At 35.1% G+C, this 21,109-nt stretch overlaps 2 protein-coding genes across 7 annotated transcripts in view; both read left to right on the top strand.

Annotated features, from left to right (window-relative positions):
* The window catches only part of LOC117222608 (neuronal calcium sensor 2), a 414,719-nt gene extending 393,737 nt beyond the window's left edge, over nucleotides 1-20,982 (top strand). For all 6 annotated transcript variants that reach the window (XM_033474847.2, XM_076528200.1, XM_033474756.2 and 3 more), the window contains 2 exons: nucleotides 2,032-2,160; nucleotides 7,883-20,982. In XM_033474847.2, the coding sequence (XP_033330738.1) occupies nucleotides 2,032-2,160; nucleotides 7,883-8,059 (306 nt within the window). In that variant the 3' untranslated portion in view covers nucleotides 8,060-20,982. The remainder of the gene's footprint in view (nucleotides 1-2,031; nucleotides 2,161-7,882) is intronic.
* Nca (neurocalcin homolog) overlaps nucleotides 1-21,109 on the top strand; it is a 510,394-nt gene that overhangs the window by 465,874 nt on the left and 23,411 nt on the right. The gene's annotated exons all lie outside the window — the stretch shown is intronic.

Genomic DNA, 21,109 nt, shown 5'->3' with positions numbered 1-21,109 from the left:
TTGTTAGAACTGAAGCTCTGTGCATAATTATATAAAAGTAATATAAAGTAAATATTATTATAATTATATAAAGTAATAAAAAAAAAGTAACTTTTACATTACTATTAATATCTATAAACGAAAATTTATCTATATCAAATATAAATTTTACCAACATAGTTTGTTTGTGGTTTTTGTTTAAATATCGGTAAAAATATAAAAGTTATTTCGAGTCTATAATTATTCACACGCCCCTCTGTAAATGCGTAAAATCTGCTATCTAATAATGGATTTATGTTTCGTTTGAATATATATTTGCAGAAATAAAATTTCGTTGGCCAGTTATACTTCAAACCGAAGTAGGATCATGTACATTACCCTTTCTTCCTTCATTTGATCACAATCAATTAATGTTCTTGCATATCCATACGTCTGCAAGTCTGCAATATGGCAAGTAAGAAAGTACGTATCGAAAGTACATATTAAAAGTACATATTGAGCTATAAGTGCTAGTCATTTATACAATTACCTTATCCATTCATTGTATTTTGTTCATTTAAAACGTATTAAAACGATTCCCGATATGTTTTCTTAATATGTAAAATATGCTACGAAAACTACTAAAACTGATTCCGAAATTAATCCAAGTGGCAATTAAAAAACGCAGTAGATATATCGATGAAAGGAACATTTAATTTTCTTCTATAAAATTGACGTTATTTTTATCACAATGTAAAATATATGTAAAAAAAAATTATAACAATTTCCTATCGGATTTTCATATTTATTGAATATACTTCGTGCAGCTTTCAAATATTTAACAACGTAAGACAACGAAATTGAAATACAATAATTTAGAGATATCTGTAGCGCTGTCTAAATGCTAATCACTAAATTAAGTTCCGATTGACAGATATATGATCATGAATTGCTCGAACACTGATACGAGCTACATATAGTACACGATCGAGATTTCTATACTCCCTACAGCCCGATACTGTGGTAATGAGTGCTATCCTACATTTGTAACCCCGTGAAATCTCCTTTAGGCGCTGAATGAACAAGAGGCTAGATGTAGCGCAGAATAATCGATCAAAATATTGTGCCAGATCGTTCTAATCTTGTAGAATATACATGGTCGAATAGTTCTTCTTCTATTAAGCAGGACAAATATTTATGTATTTATTTATTCTTGCTATATGAATAAAAGAAGAAAAAGAAAAATTGAAAAACATGTATCTTCTAATTCGAGTTTATATGAAAATTAATTGAATCGTAATAATCAATGATTTCGTAATAATAAAAATATTAACATTTTAAAATATCATTTAAATAAATGTTAAACACACAATCAAAAACATGTTTGTTCCTGTATAGTGGTCTAGTTTTCAAATATATTTAGAGAGATTTTTACCCCTCCCCCTTTTTTAACAATTTCGACATATTTTATCGTAAAGAATTTGTATGAATGTATTTCCATAAGCAAATTCTCAAAACTTAGTGGACTACTCAGCATTACTAAAAAGTGGACCACGTCACGTGCCCACAAAAGTGTTCGTACACCTTTTAAAACGCAATAACTCTTTTAAAACTGGACTAAGTGACCTGAATTATCTTTTAAATGATAGCGGAACTAGTCTACCAGACGATGATCAAAATGCTTTTTTTAAGTTTTGCTATTACTTGGAATGACAAAAGAAAATAAAAAACTTTCGTCTTTTAACTTTTTTCTTCTCTAAATAATTTTAATAGTTTGAAACTAACACAAGAGTATCACTAGATTCTTCAAATGTTTCAATCAAACATGCAATCGCGTAAAATCTACAGTCTAGTAATAACATATAAATATTAAAATATAACGACATTGTACTACTGAATTCTATTATTGAAACAGATCTATCGTAGCTTTTATTTATTTATAAAAAGACACTTTTTATGCTTGCTATTTATGTACCAATAATAAATGTAGATCGTACAGTTTTGTTGAACGTAAATAGAAACCCATTGTCATTATACACGTTGTTGAGGTGTGATCGTAATCTTTTGTTGCAGGAATTTCTGCTTGCTATCGATGTAACATCTAGTGGAACGCCAGAAGAAAAACTGAAATGGGCTTTCCGCATGTATGATGTTGATGGAAATGGTGTCATTGATATACAAGAAATGACAAAAATCGTCCAGGTATTGTATAATTTACATTTATGCATCTCAGAAAAAAATCTAAATTTTTTAAAACAATCATTCTTTCATTGGTATACACCGAGGAACATTGAATTTCGAGTTATATGCAACTTCATTCATTACTATTCCTTTGAGTTAAATCGTTCCAAAATTATATTTATGTTTGACAATCAATGAATAAAATTTAAGTAAGCTAAAAATATTCTAAGATCAAATAATAACGAACTCGATTATTTGTATCTTTTATGAAATACGAGCAACATTCTGATATAAATACTTTCGATCTTTCCAAAAACCTTGTACTTTTTCAAAACATCATTACCGATAATTAAACAATATACTTTGCTTAAATAATCGAAGATATTCGGTTATTATAATATTGCAAAAGAATATATACATTTGTCTTCAATAGTATCACTTTTAAATTTGCGCGATTATTATAAATATACAGCAGTAACTGTTTCTAGAGAAATCCTTTCTATTTATTATAAATAATAAGTACTAATAATTTAAAATAAGATTCATATAGGAATATACGATCATATATAAATGTTAAATGTTAAATATTATTAGGTTTAAATTTTCTTGAAATAAACATGTTATACAAAAACTAAAGATATTAACTTTGCACTCGAAGCCATTTTAACTGTAAATCATAAATAATTTCTCTGACTTATATGAGAAAGTGCATTTTATGCATATGAAACTGTGTCTTGTGGTGATCTCTACAACAGTTACACTTTTAGCAATTTTTTTAAATCTAAACTTTGTTAGTATACAAAATATCTTTGAACGTGATATAACAATTTTAGTGGCGCCTGAGGGTCACCACTCGAGTGCAAAGGGTTAAGTAGTCTAAATATTATTAGGTTTAAATTTTCTTGGAATAAACATGTTACAAAAACTAAAGATATTAAGTAGTCTTTGTATGCTGTGCTGTAACCTAGTTGAGACTCGTTAATACAAATAAATATTAAAAATAATACACACACATAGCAAGTAAATTATGTATTTAATAGCGTAGTACGTTTACATCTCGCTTGTAACCGTACACTGCTACTAACGTACGTAGGTCACAGCATAGACCAATACTATTAGGATGACTGTTAAATGTGATCACGCCTGACACAGTCGTTAACGCTGACACTAACACTGAGACATCGCAAGCTTTAGTTAAAGGAGAGTTCCAATACTTGAATGATGCGATTAACACTGCCTCGAAGTGATACTAAGAAATTAGTTAAGACCATTATATCTCAAGGATCGGTTAAGAAGCTAGTTCAAACTCGCGCCATAGAACATTAAGAATTTGTTAAAGTTATCTTGAGGAACGAGCGAGCAATTAATTACAGCTACTTGAATAGGGTCTGAGGAACTTGTTAAGCCGAGGCGAATGTCAATATAGTTTAACGAAATAAACTAATCACCTTTTTACAACACATCAGATGTGTCTTTTAAAGCATGTTTGCTATATTAGTAAATCATTAAGAAATGATGTCACTGATTCGTGTCTTCTGCCAAATACAGTAAATTCTCCCTAATTCACGTTTAGATTGTCCATTTTTGTGCACAATCTGAGCGCGAATTAGGAAGAATTTACTGTACATATGCAGTCGTATATATAATATGCAAACGTATAGCAATTATGTGTATGTCGCTGTAATGACCGATCGCTCCACTGTCGACTCATTATGGACAAGACGTTGGAGAAGGCATTTTGTATTGACACTACTTCGATAGCTATTAATTTTATAAAAAACGATTCTCGGTTTACGTAAATAAACGTTTATACAAATTTTATACTCCAAATTTATCTATTTGCAAATTATGTTGAACTTTTCTTAAATCAAATTTATCTCTTTGTAGATTAAATCCACTCGTTCACAAATCAAATTCACCTTTTCACTGTAAAAAGAAGCTTTGGAATATTGTCTCGTGTAACAATTTAAGCAAATCTATTTGATTTTATCACTCAAAGTATTTTGTTCACTGATAATCGAAATTGCTATTCTTATTGACAAATTTAATATGATAAATAATCTGACTTTTTAAAAGCAATAACTAAATGACTGAAAAATTAAGACTGAATAAATACCAACTACAAATGTTTAAGAAAGCATTATATGTAGATAAGTAGATTGCAAATTTTTATGCAAAATACAAATTGTATCCATCGATCGTAAGAAATAAGAGTTACATCAAAATTTCGCTCTTTCTATAAAGATTTCAATAAGATAAGTGTAACACTCTTACATTCTTTTAATCGTTTTACTGTTTTAACCTGTTAACCGGGGAATTCATTTTTAATCAAGAAAACTTAACTTTTATTCAGTAAGAAATTATATTATCACACTTAATAAGTAATTTAAAAAATCGCTTTTCACTCATTATTTATTTTGACAAAATATTTTATGACACATTTAGAAAATATATAAATCAAATATTTCCGATGTACTGTATTTAACAAAATATTTCGTCACATCAGGTTAAATCACTCCTAGCCATTTTTGTCATAAATTCATAAAATTCGCGATCCAGTGAGAATAATATCATGACTATAATTCACTGTTACTAGACAAAAGAAAAAAAAGAGAACAGGAAATGTTGATAGGAATACCGAAGGCCGATTCAAACACCCATTTTTCAAATCTCACGGATACTGATACAAAAGTTGTTCGATGTTTCCTTATGTTTAATCGAAAAATATTGCTTTTGAAAATGAAGCGTAATTCGAATCAACGAAATATAACTTTTCATAATATTGTTACATACAATGGCTCAAAAGTGTTACAAAAGTGTTCGTACATCTTTCAAAAGGCAATAACTATTTTAAAACTGAACTAAATTACTCGAATTTCTTTTAGATGATGGAGGAACTAGTCTACTAGACGATGACTGAAATGATTTTTTTTTAATTTTGCTATTACTTGGAATGCCAAAAAAGTAAAAATCTCGATTTTTTAATTTTTTATTTTAGTATATAACGAAAATTTAAAACATGTCTTTCGTAGATCGCGATATCTTATATGCATGTTGAAAATTTTATCTACATCGGTTCACGTTGTTATGAACTACAACAAATTAAAGATCGCAAAAATCGCACGATTTTGACCAAAAACTGTAAGAAATCTACAGTTTTGAAAATCCTTCAACACCTGTAGCTCGACCGAGTTAATCGAATTCGATCAAATCTTCAGCACGCATGTAAGTTACTGAAGTTTACAAAAGGCATTTTTTAAATTTTCATTATAGGCTCAGATAAAAAAGTTAAAAAACGAAGGTTTTCAATTGTTTCTTTTCATTCCAAGTAATAGCAAAATTTAAAAAAAAGCTTTTTAGTCATCGTCTGGAAGACTAATCCCTCTGTCATATAAAAAAAATTCAAGTCATTTAGTTCAATTTTAAGAGAGTTATTGCGTTTTAAGAAGTGTACGAACACTTTTATGGACCACTGTAAACAGAGAAACTTGAATTGCTTGTTTATTCAGTGCTACATTTTGTCCATGTTAACGGATGACAAATTTCTGTTGCTAAAGTTCAACACTTCCGCCATTTGTCTCTACATGGTCGTCTCTACTCGGAGTACAGTCACGCAAAAGATTCTGGAAAGAGATCGTGCACATTCTCGCGAGTGCAGCGTGCGTTGATCCCAGCTCTAGTGTGACCATTCCCGTTGCAATCAATATAATGATTTTTTTCTTACCGTAAACATACCTACAATCAGAATCAAGTTTTATTCAAACGAGATTTATGTTGCACCTCGGGAATTGCGATATTGTGAATTCGTTGCAGTTTACTTGGGAAACAATTGTGTATAAAATAATTTAATTCACTTGTATGAAATCAATTATAAGTTTGTTCTAGAAACGCATTTCTTTTGTTACTCCGAGGCGTTAATGAACGAACATAATTAGGGTAATGGAACCGATTACTATAGGGTGAACAATTGCTATGCTTTTGGCTTGTTTCTAGGCACAATTAACTTTATTATTCTTTTATTCCGTTTATTTTTGGATAAAAATATTTAATATACCTTATTCGATGAATATAAAGTTACGTATGCCTGAAAATAAATCAAGTACACAGTAATTGGTTACCTTACAATAACCGGCTCCACTACTCTATTACTTTCCTTTCTTTTCTTTAAACTGTTTAACAAGTTGAAAATAGTACATCAATGTTCCTTAGTCACTCGAACTTTTGTCATGCTCTAAAATTTAAATTGCACCCACTCATTTTTGTCATAAATATATAAAATCCACTGGTTAATAATTACAATTTGTAATGTGCAAATAAAAAACATTTATAGAATTGAGAGACCTAAGGGGAAAACAATTGAGTAATTTCATCGCACATATTGCTGATTCCGTTCACGACGAAAATACGTGCGCCAAATTAGCCAATTGAACCCGCATTCCTTCTGTACGTAACTTTACATCTCTACGTGGCACTGTGTAAAGATGAGAAGTTAGCACAGCGGAAGGAATGCGGGTCTGATTGGCCATTGGGAACGCGTATTTCCGTTATTGAATTTTCATCGTAAACACATAGAGGCTTGCCGAAAATGTGAAGCCACTCAGAACACGCGAACCGGGGTGTCTCTCTCCAGTGTAACTCCTGAAAGATCTTCTTTGATTGCAACGAAGGAAATATTGTAAAATGAAAAGGTTATTTTGAGTTTATAATTAATTTGCAGCACTCCAGCTAAGACCCTCTGTATAATTTAAAAAGAAAACTTAACAGAGCATCGTAGTAGTATATTTCAATATTAGAAACAGTAGAAAATAGAAATATACAATATGATATTTTGTTAAGGTTCGTTTAGATGTCAGTAACAATGTAAAAGTTACTCTGAGTCTATGATTTTGTGACTGCAAGGCAAAACGCCGCGTGTCACAATTTCAATGAATTTCAGTTATTGCATTAATTGAACTGTAGCATATAGGATTTACTAATCCGAAGCATCAGTGATCAGAACTTTTAACACTTTAATGGCCGCACGTCTACGCAGTCAAACGTCGCCAGGGGCAGGCAATATTTTCGAAGAATTAATTTTAAAAAACTTGTAATATAATGTAAATTCGTGAAATAATTCAATATATGCGAACATATACATAAAACAAAAAAACAACAACAATAACAACACATTTAATACAATAAATTTAATATTTTTTCCTTGTGTGACAATTATTAAAGCAATCACCTACATGTAACAGTACTTAGCAAGACCTGCAGATCAAATATGTAGGTTTTCTAATTTTATTCGCATAGCAAACACGACAATCCCCCTTGGTACACCCTTTTTTATTACTGATATTTTAACTAACTGATGTTCTTTTCCTCCGACTAATCAATTCAACTGTATCGGGACGAGCGACGCGAGATGTAGCAGGATCACCATCATTAGCTTTAATCCACGCACTTGCTAATTCAAGTAAAAAATCGTGGTAATTTAATTTCCGAATGGGATCGGTATTCAAATGTTTATATATGCGAAACGAGTTAAATATGGCACAATTTATATTAAATAGAAAGGTAGTTTCTTTGTCCGATAGCATCACGCACATGTTGTGTGAGCGGTCATTAAAGTGTTAATCGACAATATCTTGGAAGTAAGAACATGTGACGTGCGGCCGTTGTTCCTCGCAACCGCGGAATTATGCACACCGTTCTACTCGAATGACTAAATTTAATGAGTCCATAAATCGTTTTCTGCTTCCAGGCAATATATGACATGCTCGGAGCATGTTCCAGTAACAGGCCAGCGGACAGTGCAGAAGAAAGGGCTAAGAACATCTTCGCGAAAATGGACGAGAACAACGACGGCCAGCTGACTCAAGAAGAATTCTTAAAGGGCTGCCTTCAAGACGAGGAACTGTCAAAGATGCTAGCCCCCTAATTCCAATACTTTTGGATCAGTCATCCCCGTGATGTCCCATCGTCGAAAGATATTTATGCAGTACTAAACGACCGAGCAACATCCTCGAAAAGAATCTCAAGCACATCTATACCTTGCATACGAATGGCTCTCAGCACAAGGCTAAACAAACGAATGGCAATTGTTGTCGCGGTTTGCCGACGAATTCGTCGAAACGCGTTCGTTCACGAACATTCACGGGCCGGCGGCGAAGAAGAACGACGAGCCTAAGACCGTCGTCGTCTTCCGAAAGGCTGACCTCGAGTGGAATTCACCGAATTACGTAAAACCCCATCCGAAGGATTCGTGCGATCGACGCGATACGAATCTGCGCTCCGTACACACGCTCTAGAGGGGCGGCGCGCGAGAAACCGAAGGAAAACCGAGGGAAACTCGCGGGTCGACAGCTTATCCAGAGGACAGACACCGGTGCAGCTCATCCGAGAAATGGAGTGCCTCCTCGCACCTCGAACACCGAGGAAACCAACGTCAACGATCAACGCTTTACGTTACACACTAGTTACATTAGCACATCGGCATCGGATAAATGAAACGAAAATATATATGAGAGCTCGATGGAGTTGCATTCGCGCCGTAAACCGATGCTGCTACCGACAAGTATCGTAAAAATTGATGTTTATGGTAATAAACGTAATCTCTAGAATAAATTCGACGGGATTTTTCAATGGTTCGAGATCGATCAACGAAGGCACTCTCGCTCGTTTCGAACTTGAACAACGACGACGAAATATGTACTAGGATGATTTCGTGGGTTAAATGATGACACAACGAATTGCAAGGCGGGTAATGCCGATAAGTGAGGGCGACTCATCTGTGTATGGTAGAAACTTCCGTCGTTGTGTACGTTTGTTTTATGCTTGCTCCACCCCCCCCCCCCAACCTGAAAAGCGAACACGTCGGTGCTTAGGTTCGTGTTTGCTGAGAACACAGAGCAACACCGTTGTTTACCACCTGTCCACAGAAATGTTACCATTGTGCTTGCGTATTTGTTTTGAACCGATCGTGCACAGGCAAGACTCTTTTTTACGTAATGCACAATCTCACACGTTGTATAGAATACGATCAATTTATATATATACACCTGTTACATCATAAATGTTATCAATTACCATATATATATATAAACTTAAATATATATATATACATACAGTATATATGTATATGTAACATGTCCTTGAGAATCATTAAAAATCATTTTGCAATGTGCAACGGATTGAATATACCACGATGGAAAAAAGAGCCTAGGAGACTTATTGTACCAATGTAATATGACTCGAGTTGATTGAAGGTGGAAGAGATTTGAAGTTCGATGAAAAGAGAGGTAGCATTCGCGCCGTCTTTTTAAATTCGCTCGTAGATTAACATTGGATAACACGTAATCGGTTTTCAAACAAGAACATTGTACGAACCGTACGATACACCGCCGATAAATTGTTTTATATAGCGATTGGAGTCGTTCGAATATTCCAACTCTACGTGTAGTGGTTTCCGCTACAGCTTACCGGCACGCCTGCGAAATTCTACTACTCCCTTTATTCTTAGAAAAGGTGTTCGGTAGTTTTATTTACATCTAACGTCTCGTTCGACTAATCTACGTGTTCGTTCAATTACGTAGGAATGATTAATCTTAATGTAGCTTGACGTGCACGGGCAACACGAACCTGAATGAAACGTTCGACAAGTACTTGACAAGAAAGCATCTATCGAAGAAAATGGACGATACGTTTGGTTCCCCGTAAGAAGGAGAGATCTATTCCTGCGATCTTAATGGTTTACTTCTGACACAGTCCGCCAGATGCTGTATGAAACTTTCGTACCATCGGTGAGAGAGTTTCTATTGTGTGCGCGGTACCCACTACAGTAACGCTGCCGTAGTAAATACCACGCTTATACAGATATAATTTAAAAAAGTATCGGCCAGCATCGGTGGAAACATTGGCAACTCTCGCGGGAACTCGTGGAAATAAACTTTTAGCGTCACAGAAATTTTATGGTAGGGAAACAAACCTCCCCTTCTAACACCGTGGTTCTATCGAAGGCCACACGGTAGAAAAGAAGCTACGTTCAAGCCCTCTTATGCAATCTTGATCCGCGCGTTTTACTATTCTCGTGCAATTCCTCTTCATCCGTTAATCGGATCGCTAATATGAATCTTTTCGTTGCAGTTGGTAACCATTGTTCTCTGATTTCCACTTTACAAGCCGATCAAGACGATGAGGCCGACGAATATGTTCATCTTGGAAACGGTGTTGAACATTTCATTAGGGCAACCTACCGTCACTTGCGACTTTCGTTCGAGAGACAGATCGGTGACCGATGTCTATTAGCGATGATGCTCGACCAAACGCGTATTGCTAACCAGGTCGATACAGTAGAAAAGTAATTTCTCCTCTTGAGCAAAACGATTGTCATTGGATTACATAAAACTTATGAATTTATTCTATACATTTCTTCTAGATACAACCTCTCACTAAGACATTTTCGAGAGGTTCATAGCGTTAATATTGATCGTCGAACATGAAATCGCTATTTATGTACCGACGTGCACGCCGTGCGGTCGAGGTACACGAAAAAACGCTTGCATTACTTATATACATATATAAATACATATTATAGTTCTATAGATCTATCAAAATATGCGTGCATAAATTCAGGGCCTGATTGTTCGCTGTTAGTCTTGAATTTCAACGACTTGCACCGCAGCTAGACCATGCTAGATTACTGTTCGGAACTGTTCGCGTATCGAGCACTCGATAAAGCGGTGTTGATCTTCCGACAAGAAAGCCGAAGCTAGCTCCGTTCGTGGAATAATCTCTAAGATAGAATTCTATTCGCGATGCGGCAGCAGAGGGTCTTTTCTGCGCGGTTGATTCATCCCTGAAATTATGGTTACACGTTTTGATAAATCTTCTATATTAGGCTAGATACATATCATCGGCTCCTCTTGAAAAGTAAATCGAAGCAATAACTTTCACTATCCTTCTTTCCACTTCTTACGTGCTTCGATCGAACTTACCACTGTTTCAGTCAATTTTAAAACGAGAAAGTATCCTATAACCATTCACGCAATACTTCGCATAACGCGCACTTGTTCTTGCGCAAATACCCATCTTTTAAATGTATTATAATAAGAAGTGTATATACATATATATTATTGGATATAATGTATAGAAGGAACAAAACGTTACGTGTATATTTTTTCGCTACAGTTTTGTAAATCGATCACGTTTGCTGTTTTAAAAAAGAAAAAAAAAAGAAGAAGAAGAAGAAAAGAACCATCGACACACAGGTGTTGGTTTTCCTTTGAGATTCAGCCGCGAAGGAACTCTTCGCAGAAAGACAAATCAGAAGAACGCCGCGTTGCTTCCTCTTCTTGTTTGTTGGGATCATGATATAGGCAGATGAGATTAACCCGCGCGTAAAATTCTCGCGAATGTGACAGAGCGAACGAAACAAGTAATCAGACCATCTCAACGCTTCGGTTCGTTTGTACTCATTCCAAGACCAAGATCATTCTTACGTTCCATATTACTCGTTAAGTAATACACGGTCCGTAATCTTTCGCACGGTTTTTAATGAATTGAAAGAGAATGGCAGAGTAGAGCGTCGTAAACTCTCCACGAATTGAAAGTGCAGCAATGACAATCGAAATAATAAGTTTCCTTGTTGAAAGAGTCGATGAATTTTATAAAGCTTAAAATGAAAAACCTAAAGTGCATTATACCTTGGCGGAAGCACCGTTTCGTCTTAATTGTCATTTTTCAACATGGCATCGAACAAAAAGGGGAAAACGAACGAGACAATTGCGACTGTGAAGCGAAACAAAACAAAAGAAACAGCGAGACCCGGGACTCTTTAGGTAATCCGTCGATCTCGGATAACGATCATTTTGTTCGTCGTGAACGAAAGGAACGGTTTCGCGTACTTTCAACGACGTTGTTACACGCGGACAATATGATTTCCAAGTCCTTTAAAATCACGACCAAACTGCAAAAATTTCTTGGTTCACATTCAAACAAAGAACTTCGAAAATAATGATAACGCATCGTTGCATTGTAAAATGTTTTAAAACTTCAGTGACAGAATGTCCTTGTGTTTTTTCTACTCGCGGTAAAATAATCAGTGAACGCGACTTAGGTACTCCATTCGATCATAATGCTCGTTTCTGTTTCGACAGAAATTTCTAATTCAGTTTCGATGAAATTCGGTAGATCACGATGTAACTCAGCGAACGCAAACGACGCGGATCTGTTTCCATCTTGCTTCGAGCACTTCGATAGTCCCACTCCAGAGACCACCGTGGTACGTGCATCGTGAGATACTGATCCGAAGAATGAAGTCGGCTCATTCCAAGAGAATAAAAACGTTATCGTTCGTACGTAGTTGTGCGCAATAAAACGCATCAGCTTTATAGAAAATCTGCTACGAACACCGCGCGCGAAGGTGAAGTCAATTCAAACTAAAAATTTAACGAAACAAGGTAAAAAAACGACAAAGACAATTACAGTGCATATGAGAAATTTAACTACTTATGCTATTCCTGCAATTTATGCAATTTTATATTTTTCTACGCCACTCATTCTATCATCCTGTCCTGCCCTCCTCGATTGCAAATACTTATCGCCTATTACGACGGTATTATCGTGAACGGAACATCTAAAGCCATGCTGAGGTCAACGAAACAATCGGTTCGTCAGACTTTCTGCTGAATCGAAAGAAAATTTTCCTGGTTTAATCTGTTCTTTTCTGCATTCATTTTACAAATAGATTTATAAAAACGAGATATTTCGCTTATTCTGATCCCGGAATCAAAGATAAACATCGTTGAATAACGACTTCACTAGTGAAGTCGATCCGTTCGTTGACTCTGCCAAAGATAATACTGTCTCTCTCTCTCGATATACTATTCTAGGTCTTTATGGCATGTGTACATTTATCGCGGGGCAAATATTTCAAATAGGTCGATGAGTTTCGGAGTTCACGTAGAGCGTAGATTATGTGTTCGCGGGCTCGCTGCAACAGAAAATGAAACGCAAAAAACCCCGTAAACTCCGCAACTTGTCCTAGACAATACTGTATTAATAATCGATTCTTGTTCTGCTCCTGTCCTTCTTCGGTACCTTTCTCTCGACAATTCTACACTGCTTACAATCATTCGATAAATTACGAACCATCTAACAACCGTAGCATGTATAAGCTGTTCTGTTTAATGAAAAGAAAAACAATGATAACCTTTTAATTGACACACTCAAATTTCTAGTATTATCAAACATATGTGCACGATTATGCTGTTGTTGATACTGTGCTTCTTTCAAAATATGTTCCTCGACTCAATACGATTCTGTCAATGATCATAAAGCGTGTAAGAAATATTTCCGGTAATTATTTCTTGTTATAACGATGCAAAGCTTGTACAAATGCAAATAAGATGACAATCATGTAAATGGGAAACTGAATCGAACTTTTCAAAACGGAACAACAACTAAATGTGCATTAAAAAAGTAGGTGTAAGAAGTGTTTCTAGTAACTTTACGAACATCGACAGACATTGTGTATATGCTTCGAAAGATTTTTGAAAGAAATAGAGCATGAACAACAATTATTAGTAGTAGTTGTTGTATCTCTTTTTGTCTACAGCAGGAATGCGGGGAATCATGTATTCTATCAAACATTTAACGAATTGAAAGTGTTAACTGTTTTTATGATTTAATTGCAAATTTAATCTTGCATTTTTCACCGATCTTTAAAAAAACTTCCAAATTTAATTCCAATAATTTTTCTACGTATGAATTGTGAAAACACGATACCTTGTGATTGTGTGGGATTGTAAATTTGGGATTGTAAATGTTCGAAAAAATGTAACACTATTCAATTTGATGAATGTAACGCAACCTTTTATTTCACGTTATTATCGACACTATTTGTCGAAAAGGTTTCTTATCGACAGTTTCTTTTAAGCAAGATTATTTATATGGAACTAAATAGTGCTGTTACCAAATTCAACATATTTATGTTGCAAACTTTTCTTCATATATTTAAAAATCTACTAAACTATAGGATCTTGTTTGAATGAAAATTTAATTCCTTTTAATAGTTATATTTGCATAGATTTCTTCGAGAAAGAAATTATACACGAAGGTTGCGCGGTGATAGAAGAAATGATAATTCAGTCGATGTATTCAATTGATTGAAATATATATTTAGCGAAAATTAGAGTTGCGATATGATGCTTCAAATTATAAATACGATAGCAAACATTTATCAGCAAGCATTATCATAGTATTACAAACTTACTAATTAATTAATTACATCTCTCTCTGTAATATCAATTTTAAAGCTATGAACTGAAAAATAATTGAATGTTTACTTATTATTTCAGAGGTTATATGCTTGAAACCAGACTGTGAATTTGATGCATTTCTGATAAAATTGAATAGATCAAATACAAAACTGTAAAGACTTTAGAAGATCTTAAGGATATTGTTACATTGTTTTCGACTTATTATAATTGTTAGAAGAGAAAACACATTTTCATCTAACTTATATTTCTTACAGTTAACGTAGATAACTTTTATATTGCGTATAGTTCCGGAATTTAATAATAACTTCCTTTAACTAGCAGTTGGAGATTTGCTTTAAGCTTCCTCCTCAAGAAAAACAATAGAGAAAATCAAGATTTACCATTCGCTGCAAATTTTGTACAACAATGTTTTGAAGTACATGATTTATTCTCACAAACTATTTCGATAGTTCTAGAATTAATACCAAAGGCCTTAATTTTGCATTAAAATGTTACCTTGAGAAATCCGCCTCCGATTTCTATTTTGTCCAACTTCTCATAAGTACAATGCAATCGTACTATTTACTGCTATGTTCATAACGAACGAGTACACCTGCGGCGGTTAAAAAGTATAAGACCAGCGTCCATATTTTAAAAACTATATATTATTCCATAATTTCAATTGGTACATCGACGTGTGTAGAAGCCTTCTGCGTCAGCTGCAGGGAAAGTTGAATTTTGTATATATTACATACCTTTGTTTCCGATTATGACAACCGGTTTGAATGCATTGATAATACCGTTCGCCGAATCCAATCTCATTTTGTCGCACAAAGTATACAGCTCAAGATGATGAAACCAATGTTTAATTAACGCTGTGATTCCGGATCGATCACGACTATACCGAAAGTAAATATCGAGAATGATCAATTAGAAATAACATACTATATCTGTCTAATAATCTATCTGTGTTAGAAGGCAGTTGTCGATGTTGTGTTTATAACTCTCATCTACAGAATTCTGTGAACTTTGCGGATATCAAGAACGTGTAACAAGCATCAATATACCATTTTCATATCGCTGTGTATCTTTGGTTCGAATGTTTCTTTTTCGGGACAAAGACAAAGACTTTTTCCCTACACGCTGAGAAACGAAGCCAATCTTTGTCGACCACGAAATTAACCACCGAGAGGAAGAGGCGCGAGAAAGAACGAATTCAAAACCAAATGTATTATAATCGTATTCACGATCCTTCCTCTTGAAAAGGTCTCGCAAGATTTTCATTAAAACCACGACACCAGAACCTCATAAATGGATCGTAAAGTTTGAAAGTTCGTAGGATGCCCCTAAATACGTATTAATAATTAATTATAAAAGAATGATACGATATACTGCCGTTAATTAATTCTCGTTGTCAAACTTTCCGTGAACATTCATTCGTATTGCATTACACGTCGACACGAAATATTTTCGCTAAGTAATTGCTCCGAATATTTGCAGGCGATTTGCTTCGTAACGCATAGGTGTGCCTACTGGTTTTAAATATCAATTACTTGTAAACATTTCGTAACTGATCGTTACGATTTTATCGTTAAAAACAAAATTTCTCTTTGATGCTCTACTTTTACACGAGATTGGACCGTAATTAATCTGTGCTATTTTAATAATACGCGCTCTATGATATAAATTTTTGTAAATGAGAAATATGTTAAACATTTTGTTTCATGTTGCGGGCAACTTTAAACTTTGTCGCTGTTTAGCAATGATTCCTGACCGACGTTACATTAACAATTTTATTACGTAAATAAAAATAATCTCGCTTGTTTTCTGTTTATTGTTAAGTAATACGTAAGTAATTATAATTAACCATAGGAAATATTTTACTACCACTTAGAGCAACGGATTCGTTGCTTTGGTGTTCGCATTTATTTAACTTGTTATTACCATTTGAGATACAAAATTACTGTTCTCTTAACGAATAATCTATATACGATCATAACGACTCCATAATATTTATTTAAACGAATCTGTCGCAGTTAAAACCGCGCAAGATCACACGACAGTTCAAACTTTCTCGATCCTCTGTGGCTTGTTTCGCGTCTACATTAACAAAGACTTATTCGTTCGGACGTCGCTATACTGAAAGTCTGCTTTCTTCATTGATTTTCAGCCGGAGAAACTAAGAAAGGGTGGGTAGCTTCAATGTCAATAAAGAAATCAATTAAATATTATATGCATATGTATAAATATAAAAGAACTGTTCAATGAAATTGAACGAAAACATTGCGTCGGACTCCGCAATGGAATGTTGAACGAAGAGAAAATTTATTAGATGCTCCGACGAAGAAACGGCAGACTGTTTAACTTGCGGCCTCGTTATCTCGTCGATTGAAAAATTCCGTGTAATTAACCAGAAAACTTTCGAAAGCTCTCCCTCGCAACAAAATAGCACACTTACGCACGTGTTAGTGTAAAGCATTTTGTACTTTCTGCGACGCCGACATTTACTTGCGAGACGCGTAATTCAAAGTTATACTTGACATGCATACGCGTGCACTAACATCATCGGATACACTGATACGATGAATCAAACGTGGTGCACGTTTATCAACGTAATAGCGTTTCTATTTTGTTTCTTGTAATAAGACTATAAAGACACATGATGTACGTAATTTAAGTAACGCGCGTCACGATATTACTTGATTAGAATGACACAAGAATGGCAATTGTCTAAGTGAGGTGTGCAAAGTGGCCCGTTTTAATTCTATTCACGCTTACCGCTCTCGAGGTAGTATTTATTTTTTTCCAAAAACGTTGCTGCGACGCAACATTTATATTTGCGGTGTAACTATATATTTATTCGTATTCGTCGAGATTAGCGTCACGGAAACAAAGATGTTAGATTCGAAATGTTTATCGGTGTATCATTAATTGTCGTAACAGGCGAACAACTTCACGACGATATAATATAATTATTTATTCGAAAATCCATTAGAAAAAGTCCTGATGTTAGAAAATTATTTACTTTTTTCGGTACCAATATTTGTGTAAAAATAGCGGGAATAACGTAAAAGACTATGCAAATAAATTGACTGTACGAGTGATTGAATGGCAAATGCATTGAATTTACAGTGGAACTTTAAAAAGAAAAACATATATATATATAAATTTACATCCTTTTAAAAGCTATGTATAAATTTGAAGGGCGTTTATTATAACATAAGTTAGCCGCGCAAACGATTCCATGGTTCGAAGAACTGGATTATGTAAATAATTATACAACATTAATTTCATATACAAATTGTACCATAAACTACAATTGTGACTGGGCATCACGATTGACAAATCTGAAGAAACCTAACCGAATTTCAATGTACATTGGTTTAAACGCAACATCGCCTCAAATTAATTAATCGATTTTTTTCCGAGCACGGTGATAAACTGTCAAATAAAAAGTGTCCGTTTCCGCTAAGTTAAGACTCGATTCAAGATCACGTCAACGTGTACACTTGCGCATCTTCGATCATCAATAACTGTCGTCGACGATTGATCCTTAGATCGTGTGTGAAAGTATCGAGTACAGTGAAACTCCATTTATATGAACTGAGAGACAAACATACAACGAAGTAGCACCGCTCGCAATTTTGCGTTCGAATTCAATGATTCAATGATGTCTTGCCCAGTCCTTGGATCATAGCAATAGTTCAGAGCCTATCACATAATTTGAACTGGTACTAGTTCAAATAATAAGAACTCAACTAGAGTTCACAAAACCAGACATTGACGAGAATTTCATTCGCGTGAACAGAGTTCACAGAAATAGAGTTCACATAAATGAAGTACGTATAAATAAAAGTTAAAAAAATGCAGTTCACATAAATGAAGTATATATAATAAGATTTAAAAAATGGAGATCGCGCGCATAAATGAGGTACATATAAATATATGTCAAAGTATGGAGTTCGCATGAATGGACTTGATATAAATAAAGCTCACATAAATAGAGTTCAGATGAATGGAGATTTGCTGTAGCCCGGCTGTATCATAGTCTGTGCGCTATTGATTCGATGTAGCATGTTGAGCATATTCTTCGATTTGAAAAGAGACATTGAGGGCCCAGAAATTAATAGGGCGAAACACGTGCCACGAAAACTCGAAACAGATCGCCGAAAGCCGCAGGTTCAAAGAATCGCGCGGTAGCGTAATAAAAGCGGGGACGTCGGAAAAACGATGACAGAGCGTTACGGGACGTCATTCATCCGAGTGATTTATATTGGTTCGTAAATAACATAGTATTTCGTGACGCGCTTACGAGCATGTACATGTATACATAGTGATCGCGTCTCGCTTCTTTACACTGTTACACGATGAGCACCAAAAAATATACATAGAAGTGAACGTTATGCTGCAGGACGGGAATAAAATAACATGCGAATAATATGCGTATGCGGATGCGCCTTACGAGAATTATCTGACGCCAATTGTATAATAGTTTGTAATCGTGTATACTATCGGTTACACAAATTTCGTAGCGTACTGTCAAACGCGGCGGTTCATGCGATTACATGTATAGTCCTCGCGCGACAAGAAAGCACCTTTGTGTTTAAATATTCCCCCTCCTTACTACCTGTCCTACTGCCGCAACTTTCGGTCGCCTAGCGACCATCGTTGATTTTTGTCGCCGAGTTCGGCCAATAGCGACCGATAGTTGCGGCGGTGGGACAGCTAGTAAGAGGGGGAATGTAAACGCAGAGGCGCCTTCTTGTCGCGTGAGGACTATATGTCGTTGTTCGTTTTTAATCGGTACAACGTCGGTGTTTACGCACGCTTAATGATAATTTTGTATGATCGATAAGTTCGAAATTCGAACATGTTGTGCAGCTTGACTTTTTGAACGTCCTTTCTAAAAGATGTCGCTCTGCTCTGGTTTTCGAGATCTGCTCTGGTTTCGCGGAAAATTCTAGACTCAACTCAGACCTAATTTATTCCGTTAGATCTAACACGAAACTTAATGTAAAGCCGTTTTAGAAGAGTTCACAGTTTTTCGCGAATATCTCGAAAACAGAAACGAAGCGGCATTTCTTACAAAGGAAAAAGTTATTCGAAATGTGAAGCTGTGCAACATATCTCAATTTCATCGAAATCAGAGATGGAGACCATTTGGAAATAATTACTATTCTGCGTTTGTTCGAAAATGTTTGGTATCGTTTGAGAAACGTTAAATGGAGTTCGACAGTTTGAATCGGTTGTGCAAGAATCTTACGTTTCCCGTGACACTTCACAGTCTCCATAAGTTTTGAGAGTACGGCATGAAATTTTTGGCCCCATAGAAATGTATTTTGAAGCTCGTTGATCTGGAGAACAATTTTACGATATTCTTCTTCGAAGAGTTCGTCAGAATACGGATTCTGGCCGTAAGCGCGAACGCGTGCTATAAGAAAATAGTGCGTACGTAGAACATACTCGCGACACTTATTAATATTCCGATTAAGCAATCAAAATGGTCTCATATTTTGTTCGTGAGTTACGCATTACAAGAAAACTGAGGAAACCCGCATCTATCATCATTACTAATATTATTATTATTATTATAATAAATCTCAGTATGCTCTAAATGTATTATCGTTGTTGTATAGTAATCATTATTATTATTTTTTATTGTTAGCATTATGATTATAATTAATATTATTATCGTTATTATAATTGCTATTTTTGCTATTATTATTAATACGACTGTTGTGGTCGTCGTCTGTTCACTGTTGCTGCATTCATTATGTTTCTATTATACTTTACCCTTTTTTTTCACTATATACATATATAGTCCTATATATTATATATTATATGTATATAGTCCTATATATATACATATACAGGATGTTCCAAAAATGTCTCGCAATCCGGAAATGGTGGGTTCCTCGGATCATTTGAAGCAGCTTCTTCCTTTACAAAAATTTTCTCCGAGGCACCGTTAACGAGTTATTAACGAAAAACAGTGACCAATAAGAATCGAGTACGGCTGACGCGAGGCGGCCCAGCCAATCAGCGCACGAAGCCCAGTTCCGCTCATTGGCTCGGTCGCCTCGCGCCAGCCGGCTCGCCTCTCATTGGTCATTGTTTTTCGTTAATAACTCGTTAACGGTGCCTCGGAGAAAATTTTTATAAAGGAAAAAGTTGCTTCAAATGATCTGAGGAACCCGCCACTTTCAGATTGCGAGACATTTTTGGGACACCCTGTATATATAGTCCTATATACCTATTATTTCTTCTGTTACAGTAGTATGAATGTACATGTGTGTTGACGTATAAATGTTGACTTTACAGTAACATAATTCGGTCTTCTTACGTTCAACGATACTTAATGATCAAAATTAGACCTGTATACGCGCGGCCGTTTTATTACCGAGCATATACAATGCGGAAAAGAAACGAAATAGCATCGCAGTACCTTCGGTTTACAATACATTACAACGTTACGAAGGAAACGATAATGCACTCGCTTGAAAAAGAGATTTTGTACGGCCACCTTGCCGTAACAATTTACGACAAACATTCCTCGTGATTTTACTTGTATTATTATAATGACCATAGAACGATTTTTAAGAAACATTCAGTCTTCATCCTTTTCCCTCATACAGGATGACCAGCTTATATCTATAAATGTATCTCGGAAATTGCGTTCGACTTAAAAAAAACTCAGTTTTAAATAATTCAGAGAAAGTTTCGAGGATTTC

Source organism: Megalopta genalis, chromosome 1 (assembly GCF_051020955.1).
Source record: "Megalopta genalis isolate 19385.01 chromosome 1, iyMegGena1_principal, whole genome shotgun sequence".
NCBI classification, from domain to species: Eukaryota; Metazoa; Arthropoda; class Insecta; order Hymenoptera; family Halictidae; genus Megalopta; species Megalopta genalis.
Note: the sequence above shows the minus strand (reverse complement) of the source record. Positions and strands in the feature narration are given on the sequence as shown.